This window comes from Cyclopterus lumpus, chromosome 17 (assembly GCF_009769545.1).
Source record: "Cyclopterus lumpus isolate fCycLum1 chromosome 17, fCycLum1.pri, whole genome shotgun sequence".
NCBI lineage: Eukaryota > Metazoa > Chordata > Actinopteri > Perciformes > Cyclopteridae > Cyclopterus > Cyclopterus lumpus.
The window spans coordinates 13,888,358-13,910,251 of record NC_046982.1 but is presented as its reverse complement, the minus strand read 5'-3'; the positions used below and the strand labels follow the sequence as shown (position 1 = coordinate 13,910,251).

The following is a 21,894-nucleotide window of genomic DNA, read 5'->3' as shown; positions in this document are numbered from 1 at the left end:
GTTATTTGCCAGAGCCCGCTAAAGCTTGATTTCTTGACAGCTTAAGGATACGTTAGGGGGAAAAAACTTTTTATACTGTAGATTGCACTTTTCAAAAACCTTTTTGACAACAATAGCTCAAAAGAATGACGTTAACCTACCATTATTCATTACTTTGTAAGGTTTAACAGAGAAAATGGGGAAAGAAATGGTCGATTTTTCAGTGTTAACTGGAGAGCTTATATGATTATATCATGCTTATACAACAGGGTGTGTGATTAAAAAACGTCTATACTGATGGTATTCTTCACACAGGATTTATATGGATAATATCGGTCAGCACAGGACCACTTTCATAATTTAGGTAATGTATTTCATTCTATGTAGAATAACTTCCTCACAGCACGCTGCACCAAGAGTGTACTGCTCACACCTTATCTAGTTCAAACCATAACGGTATGCATGAATATTACACCTTTTTCCAAAGCTACCCTCCATAACATTTGCCTACATAATAAAACAATTGATCTGATCTGGTTTGTATGTCTACATGAACAACATGCTTTCCTTATCCTGTTTTAGGATACACTGAGCACCTATCTCCTCTTCTCTCTTTCCTTATGGATGAATTTACATCCCTCCATTGCACCTTACTAACTCTGCTTCCTCCCCGGAGTCTTTGTGACTTTACGTCTCATAGGGTCCATTGGACCTGGCTGTGTCTGATGCCTGGTGACCCGGCCCTGCTGATGTGCCCCCCCCCCCCCCTCCTCTCTACCTCCTTCTGTTTCATGGATTGGAGTTCCATTCATACATTGTCATATTCATGTAATGTGTGTATGTAACTCTGTAACGCTGTTCATTCTGTACACATGACATCTAATGCATCTGTCCATCTGGGGAGAGGGATCCTCCTCTGTTGCTCTCCTGAAGGTTTCTTCCCTTTTTTTCCCTGTGAAAGGTTATTTTTGGGGAGTTTTTCCTGATTCGATGTGAGGTCCTGGGACAGGGATGTCGTATGTGTACAGATTGTAAAGCCCTCTGAGGCAAATTTGTAATTTGTGATATTGGGCTATACAAAATAAACTGAATTGAATTGAATTGAATTATCAAGTACCTTATTTTACAGGGGCTAAACACGTATTTCAGAGCATATCTCGTTCCTCCAAATGGCTTTCAAAACCGACACGTCGGCTAAGAGGGGGACGCTGCACTTCTAGAAGGACGCCGCTGTATGAGCGTAGTGTAGAGCGGCGGCCACCCAGTAGGGCACGACGGAGAGACTCACATGCACCACAATGCCTGCTCGGCCGGCCTGGCTATGTAAACAAAGCACAGAGAGGAAGAGCTAATTCATTCTCCGCTCAGGTAGCCATTACTAATTTATATATTTACTCTGCAAATAGTTGTTTCATAACGCTTTTAATAGACATACAACATAGAGCTAATTTTATCCACCGTAAATGATGTATATGTTTCACAGACGCATCAACTCTTGTTGCATATGGATGAGAGCTTTCTAAATGCACAGGTGTATTTAACAAGATATACTTGATTAAAAATGACCTTTGAGGAGGTTTAATAAATGCTTTGCTTGGTAAAGCTAAAAGAAACACATCATTGTGAAACACCTCAATAGACTATAGTATACAGTCTAAAATGTGATATTAATGGTGGAAATTCACATGATTTTCTGAATACATGTAAATATTTGCAGGACTTTTCATAATTAGAAGGAGCGTGCTGGAAAATCTGCATAACATTCGCACTTCTCTGTCAAGTTTGTCCCAGCACCAATGTCACAGACAAATGATTGCATTTGGCAAATGACGTGATTCTACTACCACAACCTTTTTCACTTTTCCAGACACTGGCATCATTCTCATTTGCATCACAGCAGATCCCGTTTTTTTTAACCAGTCGGCTAAAAGCAAATAACCAACCTTGGTATGGGTGAACATAATTGCGCAGCTCCTCCCTACTCACCAGCGTTAAAGCAAGAGCTGATCCCTGATTAACACTCATTCCCTTGTGTTTAATAGCCTTCAGTGCAACAGAATGGCAAAGTAAAAACAAACAGATGAGACTACTCCCACGTGGTACCAGAGCGCAGATGGAGAGAACTTATAGATGTGGACTTGGCAGAGGCTGAATTCTGAGCAGGTGTTTGGATCCAGCATAGACATCATGTTCTGCCATTTTGAAAGTACGAGAGCCAGGGGGACCGCAAAGGCCAAAGGGCGGAGAGAAGGGACATGGGACACTTCTTCCATGGAAAATGCTATGAAATTATCTTTGCTGTATTAGAAAGATATTCCTTATGGCTTAAAAAATAAATAAAATCAAGTGTTAAAAGTATTTAAAGTTTGAATGCAGAGATTTGGAGAAAGAAAATGTCCCAAATATTAGCTTCTAAAAGTGGCGTGAATCCACGTTTAAAATGTGCTCGTGACCTATTACAATGTGAACACTTTTCCACACAGATCCAGACTCAGACTGAAGTCGTTGTTTAAGGCGTGCTCATCTGACTTCCTAGTAAGGCCTGGAAATGGTTTCTCAGTATGATATTGTTTCTCAATAGTGTTGCTGAAATGCAGGGCACCCTGCTGTGATCCTAGGGCACCACCTGATAAAACAGTGTCTTCCTTCAAGTAGCACTTACCAAGCGTGGAGAACTCTGAGGTGGTAAACAACTTCACACGAGTACACATTTCACATGCAGGAGTGCAGTTACCAAATGCTTTTTCTATTTTAGCTTAACAATGTTTGCCGAGTCATTTTTGCTGGGAATAAATGAGGCAAATAACAAATGTTAACAAGCTGTAAAATTCAACATTAACGGACGAAAGGTTCTTTGAATCATTCTGCAAAACCACAAATAACCCTCCCAGCAAAACAGAGCCTTGGATAGGACATTCTTTTGATGTTCACTAGGAAAGCAATGGAAGGGCTTCGTCGGAGAGAAAACTTTTCAAAGCGGGCCCCTTTCTCCCTCCTGCTTCTGAATCGAAATTGGTGGTGTCATGCATTATACATTCCCTATTGTACAGAAGATTGAATTAAAACATCCTTTGTCATCAGAAACATTGCTCAGTTTGCGAAGTGACCAAGGCATGGCTATGAATAATTATGGGAGAGAGCGTGCTCTAAAGTGGCCGCAGATTTTCATTAGCGCCTCCAGACAGCGGTGCCGGGAGAGGGGAGCGAGTCTCCGGGCCAGCCTGTATCAACAGTGATGTATCACACAGCCCTGTGAGTCTTAACCGTTCAATTAGGAGGACTGCTGAGGCCCGGCTTGTCAGTGGGAAAGACCAGCAGTGTGCCGGACAAGATCAAGAGCTGCTTCCTCCAACACACTTCAGGAAGCGGGGCCATCAATCTCCCCGACTGTGACCGGCAGGGTGGCCGAGGGGGCAGGACCCCAGTAGCTGGGCTGCACAGGTAGGGCTATTCATCCCTATCAGCCAGACTAAAAATGAATAAGCTCATGACCTTCATAGTTGGGAGAGGGGGTTACACCCTGGGCAGGGAGGGGAGAAAAATCTCATTTTCATCAGCATTTCTCCGGACACCAAACAGCATTAGCCGGAGAAAATGCTGAGGCTAGGTTGGTTTTGTTACCCTGAGTTGACATCCTAGCATGGGAATTTAGCTGGTTAATGTTGTGAGAAGGGCAATTTGTACAATATCATTAGGCATTCTCAAAGCCTTTATGTACATGTTTGAGTTTGAATGCCCACACTTCAACAGCAATGGCATGATCCAAAGTTAAGGTGCCACTCTACCTCACACATGGTATCAATCTGTGTTGTTGATGAATAAGAAGTGTGCAAGGACTTCAGAGTAAGAATCACACTAAATAAACAATGAAGTTATGAAGTTAACCATGTGGCAGAGCAGTTTTCAGCTCGATGTCTGGAGCAGCGATAAATCATGTCATTTATTGTGGCACGCAGCTGTTCACAATAGCAACGGAAGTTAAGAGTTTATCTGAACTTGCTACTATTCACTGGATCATTGGTGTTATCAGTTTTCTGTTAAATGTAATGCTTAAACAGTGTGCACATTTATAATTGTTCTAGGAGCTCAGATGGAATACATTACTTAGAAAAGAGAAAAGTTACGTGCGTATGGCAACAATCTTAATGAAGATCTATAGGTGGAAACTGAAAATACAGAGGCCATTGTCTACGATAGAAAAAGAGTTACCAAAGTAAAATGGCAATGATATATGTTGGGCGATTTGCTTCAAATGCAGTGAGGCTTTAGAGGAAACACAATGAAGCTCTACCATCAATGGAGCCATGATGACTATTTATTTATTGTTTGCTGGTAGTGATTTAAATGTTTTGTTTGTAAAAGTAAATTGGGGATGTTTCTAACTCAAATACAACAAACCTAAGGCAATAATTATAAAGTAATAATTAAAAACTCCTGGATTAATGGACTGCTTTGACCAATCTTTCCCAGAATTGTTACATATTCCAGTATCTCTTTCTCTATTTTGTTCACTTTTGTTTTCTGTTATGTCACAGAGAGTCTTTGTGTGGAATTGTGCATCGAGCTGACAGTGACATTGAACCTTGGGTTTTTCAGTGTCACAAATAAATTTGTTATAGATATTTAAAGCTACGAATACTGCTCTTCCCTGGGCATCACATTTGATGTGTAATTAACGAGTCATTTGTGTTCAAGCTAGAGGGCTACAGCCCCCATGTTTTGTTGCATGGTCTGTTACAGGAGTAATCTGACTGCAAAACTTCGGAGAAACTTATATCAAGGTAGAAAGAAGAAATAGACTTATATGCACTGCCCATTTCATCCAATAATATAACGCCAGCTCATATTTTGGTTATAAAGAGGTAGTTCCTACAAATAAATTGTGAATTGGCAGGGATACTACCTAAAGACTAGTTAGACTGTCGTGTTTTATAGGTTTTTAAAGTTCATATAGCTCAAACATACATCTTAGACTGTAGGAAGTCAATGGCAACGTTTACAAATACACTATTATTATGACCATGCTTTCATCAGCTTTGAGGCATTTTTTGTTCCTGTAACATATCTCTGGTGGCCTTGAATTGCTTTGCAATACAGTATATACGTGACGCACCTCTATGAAAAAAGTGGAAGTAGAGATAACTCAATGTTAACAGTTATAATGAATATGTATGAATATGTTGTGTATGTAAACCAATTCATTGTTAACTCCATGCTGTATGCCATGGTACAGTACATATGCACATCGCAACCTTAGCCACATGGATTTACCTTGAAATCTTTGAATTGTTGAGGTATCCTTCTTGATTTAATATTTTTCTATTACAATCTTAAATCTTACAATCCTTGCATGTACCTCTGTACATACAACATAAAATATAGTCGGACTAAACATTGGAACTTTAGATAACTACGCTTCCAAAAAGGCAAGAATTGTAGGTTCAACTTAGAAAGACACAAACCCACCTTGCAGCACATTTATCCTTTGAAAATAAATGGATGAAATGCATGAGAGTTCATGAGGATCACTACATTTAAACATGACTAGCTCTAGATCCACAAAACCAGCCTGAAAATGAAGAAAATCTGAAACGATCAACGGAGCAGAGCCAGATCGTTGTCGGACCCACATTATGATACAACATAATGTATAATTTCGCTAAAATCCCAGTGGCGCTCTGTAATGGTTTGTTTGGCCTCACCAGCACATCTGGTCCTGGCCCTCAGTGGCGGTCCGGGAGCTCCGGTGCCTCCCTCCAGAGGTCTGGTCAGTAGAACACTGATCTCGTACTCCGTGTCTGGATCCAGGTGGCCGATCTTGTGCGTGGTCTTGTCTACAGGCTGCAGGTCGTACATTGTGCCGGACACGGTGCGGTATTCCACCTCCCGGTCGATGATCGGACCATCCCCGTTGATGGAGTTGGCGTTCAGCTGGATCCAAAGGTAAGTGGCACCAACAGCAGTCAGCTGGGGTGGTGCGATAGGCACCGGAGGCTCTGTGGAAACAAACACATTTAGTTTGATGTTAATAGATAATACATAATGGTAAAATGCTGGAAAAGCCTTGACAACACAAAAAAAGTAAAATTTAATTTGAATTGTGTAAAAAGCACTGGCATTCCCACAACACAACTGTTGAGAAATGCTTATAACAAGATGCTGACAATCAATCTCTTCTTTCAAACAATCAACCTCATCCAAATCCTTGTGAAGCACATGAAGAACCTGTTGGTTTGTCCTAATTATCAAGGTATTCAAGAAGAGCCACGCAACAATCAATAGTTCAATCATGGTGGCGAAAGCATCCAAACCTCATCAAATGTTGCATCTTTTGATCAATATATTGATTACATTCAGAGCACTCATAGAAAAACCCTCTGTTAATTAAGAACTACTATAGTTGTCATCTCTCTTGTCTGAGGAAGAACTCAACTTATTTTATTAAAAGCAAAGAAATCATTGATGAGAAACCCTAAAACACAATTTTTTTGTGTGTTAAGTCTTACTTTGACAACACAATTCAGTCTCTTATAAATTACTTTAGTTATCGAGTGCAGATAGTTTAATAAATATCTTAATATTTTTGGCAGTGAAAAGTCTTACAAATATACATTGAAGAGCAAGCCGTTCTGTGCACAAATCTTTTCAACTGATCTGAAGTGCAGTTAAAGGTTGCCTTAAGCTTTAGACCTCTAGTACTGCTATGTAGCTGCTCTTTGATTAGTAGGTTTCTGTTTTGTTTATCTTGTGCACGAGGACTCAAATGCAAGTGACATGGTACAAATTCCTGACCCTGTCCCACTGAACGGTATAACCTCTTAATTAAGATTAAGACGGGGAAGAAGAAGACTGCCTTTTGGTAAATATGGATGTAAACAATGCTGGATAAAATATTGTTTTTGCAAATGTTTTATGAAGGAGATGCATTTGTCACATTTGCTCGCCCTCCTAAACTTAAACAAGCACTCAGGACGAGGGCCGGCCCATAGTGGCGAAACTGTGGAATTACAACTTGTTTTATTTATTTGTTTATATATATATTGTAAAATGAATAAACAAAGAAGTTCAACATTGAGTTCTCTCTAGTTCTACTTTTTCCATAGAGGTGCAGCACGTATATACTGTATTGCATTACAAATCAAGGCCACGAGAGATAAATATTACAGGAACAAAAAATGCCTCAAAACTGATGAAAGCATGGTGATGTGGTAGCTTGTAACATAACTATCTTGGGTAGTTTAATCTATAGCATATCATCAAATGGTATGAGAGAATCATATTTAAAACCTTGATTTGTAAAGTAACTACAGCTGTCAAATGAATGTAGTGCACTATAAAGAACAATGTTTCCCTCTAAATCACAGTTGAGTAGAGTTAAGTACAGTACTTGAGTAAAAGTACATTTCAGTATTGATGTTCAAAAGTTCAAGGCAAGAGGAGACAAAGAGCAACATTCTGAGCTGTAGACATTGTTTTTCCCGAGCAGACTAATACTCGCACTGCATTTCAAACAGTTTCAAAGTGTTTTGTCCTCCATGTTGCTGCCTTTGTGTCAACCAGACTAACTGTGTAAAGATAGAGATCTTCAAAAAATTATTAAAAGGTTCACAATTACAACAAATCATGTTATTTTTAATTAACAGGAAACCATAGTCTTCGAGAGAAAGAGAAACATCACCACATACACAATTATTTCATGAAGGTAATGTTTTTAACCAGAATAAATATTGGAAATGGAGCCATTTATGGTCCATTAGAACCTTCAAAGTGTCAGAAATGTAATTTAAAGTTCTTAAATATGAGTTAATATCTTTCTGACCAATATGGTGTTCAATGACAACCGTAAAGATTAACTTTTTTCTTTCTGTTACGTCACCAATATGTGGCTAACCCTACTTAACCTTGTGCCATTTTCTGGTTATAATGAGGCTTTTCGAAATGTCATTTTGTTATCGAATGTGGGATATTTGCAGGATTGCATTATTATACCACCAGGTTAGAAAAAAACTAACATCCACAAAAAATGTTTTATACCTTTATCCTCACTTTTTAAAGTCCCATTTTACAAAATGCTTCTTCCATGTTCTCTTTCGAAATAGGGACACGTTCACCATCTCACGATGTCTCCTGGTGCAACCAAAAACCAGCCAGTCAACAAAGAGCTGTGACTCACAGCCGAGGCACTGCTTAGGAATCTACCCTTGTCACGTCCTACAATAGCGACACGTTCCAGAGGCCACAGTGAGCATCTCTAATGAGCACGCACACGTGTACCAGAATAACGCCATTAGTCATCTGGCTGCTTCTCATGAAGTTGTCATGGAGAGGGACAAGTCTCCAAGCACATTAGGGCCGAGGTGTCCTTCAGAGCATTGGAGGCTCTCCTTTAGCAGATGGTTACCCGACGGTGACCTAAGTCTCAGGTCCTTAAATTCCCACTAATCCAAGCTCCGAACAATGTTGCTGTCAAACATCACCCAAAGCGAACCAGCTTATCCAGCAGGTCTTCTGCTGGATTTGCACGCATGGCGCCCGTCTGGGTGTCAATGCCAGACGAACACAATGAGGTGATCCGTAGTCTGACCTCAGCCAAAGGCTTGTTTTGATGGTCCTTTATGTCTTGAAAGGGGTTTAACTTAGTTAAGTGGCAATATGCTCAGATTACTTTAAACAACAGAAAGCAGCACAGGCATCAGCATCTCTTAAAGTACAATGGAGTATTCAAAATGCTTGTGTGGTTATGGTGTTTGTCATTTGTCATAAATCAAAACATGGGGTTTCAGAGAACAGAGACCTCAGGTTTTTACGGAGATTGCATGTATGATTTTAAGACCAGATGCTGATTGCTTAATAATCAGCTTTATTGAATAAATAACTAAATTAAAAGTAAAACAAAGTACAACTGAGAAGTATCACTGTTTAATAAAAAGGCGAGTGTAGGTTGTTACCAGATTTTATTGACACATTTGTCAACACACTCATTCTATGACACCTTGTGATCCAAAACATGAAAATATTTCAAGCTGCTGACTCAGAAATGACTGATTCACATTGTGAGAAACTAATATTGCATCTCATGATTATCTGGTTTTATCTGCATTGTCTTATATTATTCCATATGACACCAGTGTCAGACTGTGGGATGAACATGTTAAAGTTATCACTCATTCAATCACTTCTCCTTTTCTATAGGGAACATGCTTTTTATGCACTGCTGCCATTCAATCCGGTTTTGCTTCACCTGAGACCATTTATATAACAATACCACTCAGCATCATGATGTATTAAAGCAACACGCATTTCATTTAACTTTGGAAAGTTACTGCTTCACACAAAATTCCAGCAGCTTACAGTGATAAAATAATTCCTGTAGGTGCAGTAATCCTCTGTTCAACAACCATCGCAGACGCACTGAAAATAAGGGATTACCGGTGTGAAATACACTCAAGTGCTGGAACACTTTAGGATATTAACAACTCAATTCCCACTGTTTAAGCCTCACGAGGCGGCTTCACAGCAGTGGGGCTCTGGAAAGGGCTCCGAACTGAGATCCGTGTTGGCTGGAGATGGGTGACAGCGTGCAGATGACAGTGGCGGCCCATACGCAAGGGTCAGCGAGCAGCTGTTGTCATGATGTTGACCAGACAGGCAAACGGCCTGGCGACAGCTGCGTCCTCGTCGACACGGCAGCACCTGCCTGCCAGAACGCAATCACACGAATGCACGCTCGTGCATGTAATGGAAAACTGGCGCATTGGCAATGCGCACGGACGCAAAGCCGACAGACATACGAACCAACATACCACGGCTGCAACGGTTTATGGTGGTGACTTGAGGATGTGTGCTTTGTTGAACCAAAAGTCTAAAGCCAAGTATTTTTTACTTTACAATAATACGACACAGAGGAGAACAGCAAATCCTCACATTTGAAAAGCTGGAACCAATGAATATTTTTGCTTGATGAATGACTATAATGATTAATGCTAAAGTTGGTAGTTTCAATAAAAATAACTGTCAGAGCCGATGAGTCTCTTATGCATGTCACTGCTTGTGGAGCTCATTTACTCCGATCAAATTGTCAAACTAGACAGTGCTGATCAAATATGAATCAATAATCTGTAACGGCATGGCGACAGCTGCGTCCTCGTTTTAGCCTTAAATGTTTTCAGAAACATATTTTAGTGTTATTGTTTAGCTGTAAAATGGAACGTTTTTCGACCCAGCCGCCATGTTGAAAACATTCAAGCCCAAACCAAACACCGCCCTCTGGCCGCAGTAAAAAAAACACATTTTACAGCTAAAAACCTTTTCTGAAAACCTTTTAAGCAAGAAATAGGCAATAGTGTGGCAACATCTTACAAAAACAATTTGAGCACTAAAAGGAGTCAGAGTACTACTGTCTCAAGTACTACTGTCTCAAGTACAAGTACTACTGTCTCAAGTACTACTGTCTGCATAAAGCGACAGTCTGAGCAAATATGCCAAAAAATTAACAACTGTAGCTTTATTCCGTTCTCAAAACTGTAATTAAATTTTCTTTCCATGAATCAATACAAGACCTTCATAAATGGTACCTTCATACTTATACAATTCCACGCACACACGCACGCGCACGCGCACACACACACACACACACACACACACACACACACACACACACACACACACACACACACACACACACCATTTGCCATTCCCCACACAGAGAGCAATAATAAGAGCTGCTGCTCTGTTGTTAGACGCTTTATAAATCCTTCTTTTATTTGCCCGTTACATCCACTGAGCCTCTCCTGCTAAGATGCAAGAGGTCCTCATTACGTTGTGCGCTCTCCTAATTGCGCTGCTGAGGGTAAAGAATTGATCTGCTCCTGATAGGAGAAGAGGCGGCCACAGGAAAATGACGAGCTTGCCTGGTTGGCCTTCGATTTTTGGTGGCTTTTCTCATTAGTGCTGACACGGCCACATTGAGTCGGTAGCATGGCCCAGAATACTATGTTGGAGCACAGCGAGCGCTCTGCGGGCTCCAGGTGATTCTAACCAGGCCAAGAAAGGAGCCAGCACTTGGACAGGGAGTAATTATCCCCCTTTCAGAACCACTGGCTGCACTACAGGAGAGTCCATCACAAGGAGGGGGGTGGGGAGGGGGGGAGCACGGTAAGGGGCTGCACTGGCCCAATTGGTATGGCGCTCTGGAAATACATGCAGTGCGCTCTCCACATAGGCGCATCAATCTGACTGAATACTGGCATGAAAGGCAGAAGTGATTATCTGAGATAATCAAGCATTCACTCTCCTCATGTTGAAGAAAAAAGAAGAAAAAAAGGCAGTGTATGGTAATGAGTGGAGGAGGGAGAGCGGGCTGCTCGGCGACTTTAGCGGGCTCATAATCCACAGAATCGCTCCGTGGTCACTCCTCCAAAAACGAGTCACGGAAGCGGTGAATACACATTTGAGGAGGATTTACGACTCAGACACATTGCTCGGAGGGTTAAGCACTTGTTTTATGACTTGTACGATAAGAGGAGATATCAGCCTCTTTTTATGCGTGACACTCATAACCGTGAAAACGCCTCTTTTCTTCCTGCGACGAGTTGGCTTATGTCGGAGTCATCGAGGTGGGAAATCTCTGCAGAATTTAAAGCGGGATGCATTAAAAAAAATCCGATAACTGCCCAAATCTAGAAAATTATTTTAAATATTTATGACAGAGGCACTTTACACTTAACTGGTTTGTCTTCTGTAGAAATATATCTCGTCACACACTGAAGGCAGCGATCAGCAAAAATATTGCTGTCTAGTGAGTATGTGTAAGTACGAGGTTGTGCAAGTGATTGTGTTGCTCAATTTATGCACAAGTCTGGTTTTGAGTGCCTCCAGTGTGTCAGTAAATTTTCTTTGAGTACACCACTGAAACCCACTGATACACTAGGGCAGAGAGACTTTATCTCCCTCTTCACTCTGCTGTGTCTGGGCCTGGCCATTCTCGCATGATTGACAGACCTCGATCTGGACAGCCAGGATTAAACCTATCAATCACATAAAGCTAGGAGACAAAAAAAAGAATGAAAGAAAGAAGAAAAAAAATACGGGGCAGTAAATTCAATTGAGAGCACAGGGAGAAAATTGAGGTGAAGAAATATAGAAGGCCATTACCGGGCTATAGGGCTACAGGAAAGTGAGGCCTTGCAGGATTTAGTTTCAGACGACTCCATAAATTCATATCAAATGACTGCAGGAGTGAAATATCAGTGAGGTTACTGTAAACCCTTTGTGATCTTTTAGGTGGAGTTGTGCTCAGTCAAGGACAGCCTTTACAGGGAAAGTATCAAAGTCCTCTGAATAACAAATCAAAATATAAAGCTAGTATTTTTAGTATCGCCTTAGAGGACATTTTCATCTACAAACAACAACAGCAGCATTTCCTGTTTTTCTCCTGTTGACTTTGCTGTGTGCACAGAGGTCATGTGTGCGTTTGTGTTTCTATCTGCTCTGGGACCAATACTCACGTTTTATGGTTAGTTCTCCGTAATTGGACACTCCAACCCCTTTGTCTGAGTGGACGATGCAGCGGTAGCGGCCCGAGTCGCCCTTGGTTGTGTTCTCTACATCGAAAGTGCCTATGAAGCGCCGGTTGTTCCAAGGTTTAGTGGCTTTCATCGGGGCCTCCCGTCCACCGATGCCCTGTTTTGGAACCATGACAAACACACAAGTAAGCCTCCAAAATGGAAAGGTTTAATAAGCAAAGTGACCTGACCTTGTGTGTTTCAGAAACTCTGGTTGAGTGTACTTGTTGTCTGTTCTCGGGTGCTTTTGTTTGTGTCCTACCATTCCCATCGGTGGCTGATGGTAGGAATACATTTATCACACACGCACACACACACACACACACACATGCACACGCACGCACACACACACACACACACATACATACACACGCAGTGGACCCTCCCCAGCTGTCACCCCTCACAGCAGGCAGATGGGGGACATTTGTTCATTAGAAATATTTCTTCATTACTGTCATCGGGGGACTTCACTTAATGTTTGTTTTCCAGCTCCTGTGCTAATGAGGACGTGTTTGTTAAAATGATGGAGTACCTGGCAGAGGACCTTTACCCGGCGTCATGCTCCCACTGATCACATGTGTGACAGTGTGCTTAGCAGCAGAGCTGGCAGGGTTATGCCTGCCAGATGCACTACCTTCGCTGCTCAGAACAAGGTCAATTGAAGACTGCTGAGCAACTCAGTTGTGCCGGATAAAGTACACAGTACCCACAGAGCCCACTTGTGTATAGGTTAAGACCATACTGCAACAATCTGAAACACCTGTAATCCCCTGCATCCCAGACACAGAGGTCTCTGGAAAACTGGTGAGTAGGTGAACTCTCAAACACAAGCGCACAATGCCATGTGTAAATGTCTTAGATGGAACTTTTAAATGGTATACAGTAAACTACAAAAACGACTTATATTTCCTGAAACCAACTTAAAAATTAGTATTTGATGTATTTCGAAATTAGGAAGTTGCTGTACTTTGTGTAAGCGTGGAACATAACATGGTGCCATGACGTATATTTATATTATTTAACGTCCCCCCCATCCCCCATTATAAATCTTCTTCACATAGTTGTTTCATCATATCAATTCTCATTTAAAGCTGTGGTTGAACTCCAAAACGGTTTGAGATCAAGTGTCAATTAAAGTGGGCATCTGCTCGCTAATCAGGAAAATGGCTGAGGTGGAACAGCTCCCATTTGGCACTATGTAATATGGGGTTAAACATGTTTAAAATAACAAAGTACTCTTGTCTCCTCTCTTTTTTTAACCAAACTCTCCCTTGACTGAGCCATTTTGAGTCATTAAAGAAACACAACTGTATCAGTGTCTACAGTATTATGGGTTGCTCTGTAATGTTGATTGATTACCAATTTGTATCCATCCATACAAAATGGTTGACGATCTTTACCCTCTGGCCTGATTTTACTTAAAGTGTTGATTTGGTAACCATCATGAAAAACACAGTTATCCCCGTAAACCAGATGTTGATCTTCTCTATTATCATTATCATGAAATGCCAAATGCTACATTTCTAATTTCCACATTTAAAAAGCCTGCAGCCTTCTTAGACAACAGTAATACTGCTGATCAGAAGATTACATATTCAGACAGTAGGGTCTGTTCAGTAAGACGCATTCATTTCCAGAGGGCCCACTTTTTACACCGATTACACCCACTGATCTAGGCCTTGATCTCGAGTGCAAGTAAAGGAAGAAAAACGGATCTCACCTGAAGCCAGAGGCGGAAATTGTCCTTTTTGCGTCCATTGACGGTGCAGTGAAAAGATGCAGTCTGTCCAGCGTTGACCTCCACCCCCTTTATAGTCAGGAAGTGAGGTGTGTTCACTATATTAACAAAAATGCAAATATCTATCAGACAGCTGCGGAAAAGTGATATAAGAGTGCATGCTGAGGTGCAGTGTGCGACATCACCAAAATGGATATGTATTTAATGAGAATAAATCACCAGAACTGGGTGCGAGAGCAGCAGCTCAACGGCTGCATTAAGATCTACGATCCTGTGTCCACAGATTTCCCAGTTACCCACTTTGATACTCTCATGCCAAGATTTGCATGCACAATTGGATAGTGCTCTTTCTTACACTATCTGATACCCCTCAGCGCCGGAGGCCGGCATCGCTTTGTGAGGAACATCCCACCAATATCCTTGAAATGAGACACCAGATCTCGCACCCAGTTTCTGCTGTTTCCTAACTGCATCTTTTCATTGATTGAGGGGATTTTTTCCAAAAGCATTATTCTCCTCTTCAACTGTGCTCATTACCAGGGTGCACAAAGACTGGGATAGTCCACAGAAAGTAACTTATGTAGAACATTTTTGATTGGTACCGCTATTCTGCATAGAAAAATAGGGCAATTCAGAGGAGCGACCTTGATTCGAAACATAAGCAAATCTCTAAAGACTTGGCAAAAGCTAATTCTATCACTTTCATCATCAAGACTTTCACTTCTACTTAATATTTTATAACCTCGTCTTTGAAATACACCACACCTCCTTTATAACTTTGTCCCGTCAATCCATCCGGTGCCAAAAAAAAAGAAAATTTTTTCTCATCGCTAATGTCTTAATGGTGCAAGGAAAGGCAGACCACCCTGTAGCATCATCACACCTTTGTGCAAGATAGTTCAACTGGTCTTATAAATAGAAAATGAATTGGCTGTGCTCCACTGAAGACTTGCTCTGATCACTTTGCTTATCACTCAAAGAAACCCAATTGCCACTGAGCAGGGTATTGATCCACTCACACATTTGCGCATTTAAACATTGATCACGTCGCAAGGCCTCATTGATTTACTCAAATACATTTATATGCAACACCTATCGCTATATAAATCCATCTTATTGACATAACATTTGTAGGATTTCAGCTGCATTCAAATGGTTACCAGGTCATTAGCGCCAAACAACCAGAGTATGATACTTCAGCTATGAGGGCTAAAGTACAAATCAATTGATGAAAACCCGTGGGGTATTGATTTTGACTTGGAGTGTAGAGTGTGAAAACCTCTTATAAGGAGTGCCTTATGCACTAACACGACTCTCAGCATAGATATTACGAATCCTGAAGAGCCCTCGTCCTTGTTTTCCCACGGCAGCATCCTATCCCAAAAGCTGAAGCAGAAAAAATCTAAATATGCTAGAACATTACATGTTCATTAGCTCTGGTGCGCACTCTGAAGTGCTTATATTCAGCAAGGGAAGCAGAAGGCGGAAAATCTGAGAGATGAGATCCTTTACTGAATATGCTTGAGGGAGGAGGAAAATTGGGGAATCCAAACACAAGCAGCAACAAACTGCACTGTGCTATTAGTTTTGTGTGCCCCTTTTTGGGGGGATTATTTCTCACCATCTCTCAAAAGGGAAAGATATAACACATCCACACCAACATTAAATCCTGAGCACACTTCAGCATGTCAACTGTATGCTCATAAATCATCAGGGAGCTAGCGGGAGGGAGGTTTACACTTTGGATTGACTGTAGCACTCTTTGAAGGCCTTTTGTTTGAATGGGGGGCCTTGCATACAACAATGATACAGGTATTTGGGAGGGTCATGGAAGGGACAGTGAATGTTTGATGATATTCTTTTATGGTGAGGAAGAAAAAGGACTTACTGCACTGGTGGCCCTGGACCACGACGTCTTTGATGGCCAGCAAGCCACGCTGCCCTGAGGATACAGCTTCAAACACAATCTGAGGAGGAGAGAGGAGACTCATAACACCAATGATAAATGAGCACATGTCTTCAAATGGCACTTGAGTGAGGTGCACAGAGAAGTCCGGCTCCTGCTAATGCGATCTGCTCTTAGCTGGCCTGCAGCTGGTCACACAGCTGCAGGCCACTGACATTATTTCCACAATATGTCACAGTTGATAGGTGTTATGACATGCAAGTGTTAAATTAAGTTTTAGCCCTGAGATTAGTACACAGTCTGTGACAAACATAGTGTACCGTGGATGAGACACCGCTGATATACCGCCATCTAATTCTTTCATTTTAGTGGTCCAGCTGATTTTTGCCCTCACCTCAAAACGTGTCAAATGTAATTGAAGGTGATCTTGTGTGTGCATAGAACAATTATATTATAAAAGTTCATATTCATATTCCCAATCTCTAAATGTGCTACATTCCCCATAACACTCTTATAGACTACAACATAGTTTTAAACAATGTCATGTGTGTGCTATTAAAAGTTAGGAAATGTTTTAGCTGGTAAATAATCTTCAAACCTGTAGAATCCCGTATGGGATGATAAAGGGAGGGAACTTATCGACAATCCTTTGTGAATCTAAGTGTAACTTTGTTTTATTCATGAAAACATTGGAGAAATATGAGTGTTTCAGGGTTAGCAATATTTATGTAGAATGAGGGAAAAAGAACAGTTTTAGGTAACCGAGAACTAACGTTTCTAGCATAATGTTTAGTAATTTTAGGTATTTTTGTCAAATGTAATTTGAAATCATTTAAGTTTACATAATTATTAAACACCATTTTGATCAAGTGTCAGGTCAGTTATATGTTAGGAAGCCAACGTTTGCCACTTTGCTTGGCAGCTACTGGGTGAAAATATCTAGTGACAACTATCATAATCTCTATGTAAGAAGGCATTTGCAACCTGTTTTAATTTGGTAATGCATGAATCTTTAGGAAATGTTAAAGTTGCAGCTGGATAATCCACAGACCCAACTGTCAACTATTTATATGTATCTATTACTACTGACTAGGGCAGGTATCTCAGACATGAATACCTCAAAACCTGAAATAAAACCCCATCTGTGTGGATAGATGCCACTAGAAGTAAGTGTGAACATATGTGTAGCCTTTAACAGTTGCTCTGTGTCTAGTGTTCCTTGTGCGACATGTTTGTTGTACAACTGCACTGTATAGTTCTAACATGACCCTATTTTAGGGGCCATGTTCGCCTGCAAAACAAATGTCCGTAAGCTCCAAGGGCGTGTCCCGGCTGAATGTCAGAGTTATGTACTCGCTGGTCTGCACTGGGATAAAAAGGGAACCAGTATGCTGGCCCCTTCCCAAATCCAGGGTGTGGTACTAAGACCCATTACACCGCACACACTCATACTGCACATGTTTTGCATTCCATCATTCATGGAATATAAGCCCATATGTTGCAGTGTATATATTAAAAGTTTACCCCAAAATCAAAATTACACATTTTCCCTCTTACCTGTGGTGCTATTTTTCAATCTAGATTATTGTGGAGGGGGATGTTAGTTTTGGAGTTATCGGCTGTAGAGATGTCTGCCTTCTTGCCAATATGATGGGATTATCATTTATTTTGTGTCTCTCTAATGTTCAGTATGTGGTCTCATACAGACAAGTGTGTTCTGCTAGCCGTAGCTAAGCTGCACACACATCATCTGTGAGATTCCTTTTGTAGCCCGGGAATGTGGAGGCGGAGATAGTTACCATTGTCATCTGGGAGGCAGGATGCCTTCAGATAAGGCTGTCTAATTATACATTTCTTTTTTTGTCTCATGAAATATGAAAGTGAACGTCTTGGGTGCCAATTATGGCCTCATTACAGGCTAATTTAAAGGAAATTAAAAGGCCAACCACTTCATATATCGCCACCAGACAAATGAACTAGCCCCCACTCTCTAATTGAAATCCTTTGTTTGTGCAACAGACATCAGTCAGCCTGCCTAATAGCTGTGATATAATTGATTCCTACATCAATGATGGTGCAGTGCATAATTGGGCCTGACCTACAGACTGAAAATATTCACATGGGACGAAAGCTGTTGATGTCGCAGGAAAGTTCACCGTTCTCATTTGTCAGAGAGACACACAGTGAACCCAACATTTAATGTCTACATCACCGCACTGGCTATCCCTAAGGGACTTGACTAAGTACTCCATTACAACAGGATTGATTAGCTCTGTCATAGCTCTACTGTATTCAAATCAAGATAGATGAGGATATTGGTGTACATCTTTCGCACAAAGTACATATTTTGAGTAGTATGTGCGGAACATATTTTGATACATTACATTTATTGAAAAGTATAGCTTTTGCGCAGTGTGCAGAGATTTTTGAAATGCATGACAATCTCAATTACAAGTTTTAGGGATGATCTGACAGAAGAGTAATTATCAAAGGCTGAAATGAAAGGCTTATGATGACTAAAAGCCTTACCAGTAATTAAAAAATAATTTCCAAGTATCAGGTGGCTTCCCTTTGACAATTGCGTAGGTTACTATGCAATTAAAGATACCTATAATTAGTGCCATGTTGTTAATTAGTGACAGTATTAAGCATTAGTTTTCTCTTTCTTGAACTGAGCATCCTTGCATTTAGCCATGTTGTCAGCTCGGTTGAGGAACAATTACAAACAGAGACAGACCTTCAGCTGGGGCCTAGAAGATAACAGATGTTGGGAACACACTGGAAAGCATTACACATCATTTTGGGCATAAATGCTCAGCGATCTGCTGGAAAACCACAAATAGAATTTCCAAATGTTCAAGCTTCCCTGAACTTCACTTAAGAGTCCAAAAGGAAAGTAAAACATTTTTTTTATTTATTTGTTGCAATGACGCAGCGGCTAAAGTGTCTGCACTACGCAAAAAGAAGCTGAGCTTCTTAATTTCAAAACAGAATCAATGAAGGCTAGCGCTTAGCTTACCTAACCCTTTGCACAAGGGGTGAATCCAAACACAAACACAAACAAAAACAATTTGACAAGACTGGCTTTGCATCATCATCATCATTATGTCACACGAGGGTCACCATCTTCTTTCCATACCCCCTCTTCTCTCTTTCTTTTGTCCAGGTGCCTCTCATTAAGGCTCCTATCTTGCATTCAGCTGAGAGAAGCTCAGCGGTGTCCCTTGTTAACTAAGATGTCAGGCTGGCTCTGAGGAGCAAGCAGGAGGACTCCCCTCAGCTTCACCGGGGACCAGCTCTGCCAGGCCATAATGAAATAATTTACCAAGGGAACGTCTCCCATTGGGGGGTTAAGGGGTCTCTCCGCATCAATTAACATGCGGTGGACTCGTGGAACAAGCCCGGCGAAGACTAATAGCCAGGCAAGTGTGAAATCACCTTGCCTCTGCTAGCAGTCATGTGCATTGGTAAGTGAAAATGAGTTTTCAGAATTGGAAAAAGAGAACCGTCTCAGATGGAAGGGAGAGAACAGATTACCATGGATACCGAGGTAGCCCCTGAAATCAATAATCTTAGGTGTTTTGAATGGGCTATTGTGCAATTGTTTGGATCTTCTTAAATAATAATTCTGTCTTGCTCCACCCAGTGAAGAGGGATTTAATGACTTTGGCCTGACTATAAAGGCTGCTTACAACGAGCAACCTAGTTTTGTGATGAGACATTATGCAAAAGGGAGCTGGATTCAGAAAACATATCCTCACCTGGTAGAAGTTGGGCCAGTAGGTGCTGATGGCCAGTTCTACCTGTCCCCAGGAGCGAGTGGCTGGACCGGACACATTCCAAACAGGCATCCCCATGGGACTGTTGTTTTCTTTGATATAGACATTAAGGTGACCGGGGTGGCTGTTGTCTCTGCCTCCTATATAGTAGTGGAAGGTAACGCAGTGGGTGTCATTCTCCCTCAACTGCGGTGTTAGCAGTAAGGCCTTCTGCCCGGCAAAGCGTCCAGATGTGTTCATCATCATGAAGGCTGAACCTGCAACATAGACAAGACATTTCAGGAGTTGAGCAGTGTCAGGTTAGGGCTCGAGCTGATTGGCAATCAGAACTTATATTGACGAATGAAATGATGATCGATTGCTTCTTATGGCGCCATCAAGGCCATTCTAACCTACCATCTGGATTAAGATGTTATGAAAGAAATCTCTAGAATCTGCAACCTAGATACATTTAAGGGTGGATCAGCATTAACCGTCCGCTGACCCTCGTTAATCAGCATGAGTTCTAAGTGAATTTTTTTAATCCTTAAACCAGTTTGCCATCTTCCATCGATCTGACAACTGATATCTGGTCTCCACATGTCTGCTCACCAAAACTTTGATAGAGTAGTTAACGTTGTGCATAGACTGTAGGCCTATCGCATGTGATTTCTTTAAATTTCAAGCATTGGATTGTGGTTTGGAAGTTTGAATGGCCGTCGTCATATTGTATGATGTCTTCATCCTAAATAAATGGAGGAAATACTCTATTGTGTGTTACTGTGGCAATATACATTGTATTTATGGTGCGGTAAACCGTAATTCAGAGCATTATTTTGCAGCAAACATCTATTTGCTGGCCACCAGCTGACTCGTGGAGAAAACCTCTCAATCATCGATATGCTCTGAATTTTTAAATTAGCACCTCTATGTATGAACTTGGTTTAAAATGGTCAACTGTAAAGTAAAAGCAAATACTAAATTTATGTATTTTATCTTCAAAGAAAGATGCCCAAGACTATTGTGGTACTCTCCTGTTAAATCCCTGGCAAAGGAGCAAATATAACTTGGATCAGTCGATGCTTAGAGGTGGGTGGTAACTTAACAAAAATATCTCCAAGACAAAAATCTGATTATTACTATCAATCAGGGCCTCATGTTTAACAGTAACTAAATAAAATGCCTAATCTCATAAGAGTATGTAGAAAGCAGGTAAATAACTGTGCAGAGACCTTTTCTGTTCGCATTGGGAATACCAGCATGTGACCCTTAATAAGACAAGGCTCTTACCATTGGATTGATAGAAACTCTCTTATCATTATAATTCATAAAAATAAAAAAATCGCAAAAGAATCCTTGGTGTTTGAGTTAAGCGTTTCCCCCCCCTCGATGACAGAGAGAAGGGAAATGATGAGAAATCAATAAGTTAAAATCTATTTGCCAACCAAGCCCCATTTAGATTTTATCGCTTTGGTTCAATATTAAAGGTTAATCTAATTCTCTCCCCTCTTGCCAATAAAAGACAAGTGAGAATTATTGTGTTGGCAAGGATATGCGGAACATATTCTATTTGTCATCATCCTATTTAGCTAGGCTCAATAATGAAATCGTAACAGCATTTGAGACACGGCCAAAAAGACTCTGTTTATGTGAAATGCATTTTCTTTTGGAAGTGTGGCAATGATTGGAAAGGGCACATTTCGCTTAGAGGTGAAACAACCTGTTTGCGAAAGCTCTCAGGCTCTCCTGTGTGCGAAGACAGCTGAACCCCAGCGGATGTGAATTCTTGCCATTAAATTTAACATCTGGTGATTCACTCAGATACGGTGTTGAAAAAGGGTGAACAGCGTTGACTAAACAGACAGGAATCGGTCCCGAGTGGTGTCAGCCGAACAGCCTCTCACAAACCCCTATTTGTTTCATCAATGACTCGAGCTTGCCCACTTGTCT

The 21,894-nt window shown here is 41.1% G+C and overlaps 1 protein-coding gene across 1 annotated transcript in view; it reads right to left on the bottom strand.

The window, feature by feature from the left end:
• LOC117746248 (receptor-type tyrosine-protein phosphatase mu-like) overlaps nucleotides 1-21,894 on the bottom strand; it is a 136,173-nt gene that overhangs the window by 72,696 nt on the left and 41,583 nt on the right. Inside the window, 5 exon segments of the mRNA XM_034555273.1 lie at nucleotides 5,682-5,975; nucleotides 12,486-12,660; nucleotides 14,263-14,378; nucleotides 16,169-16,247; nucleotides 19,948-20,222. Coding sequence (XP_034411164.1) covers nucleotides 5,682-5,975; nucleotides 12,486-12,660; nucleotides 14,263-14,378; nucleotides 16,169-16,247; nucleotides 19,948-20,222 — 939 coding nt within the window.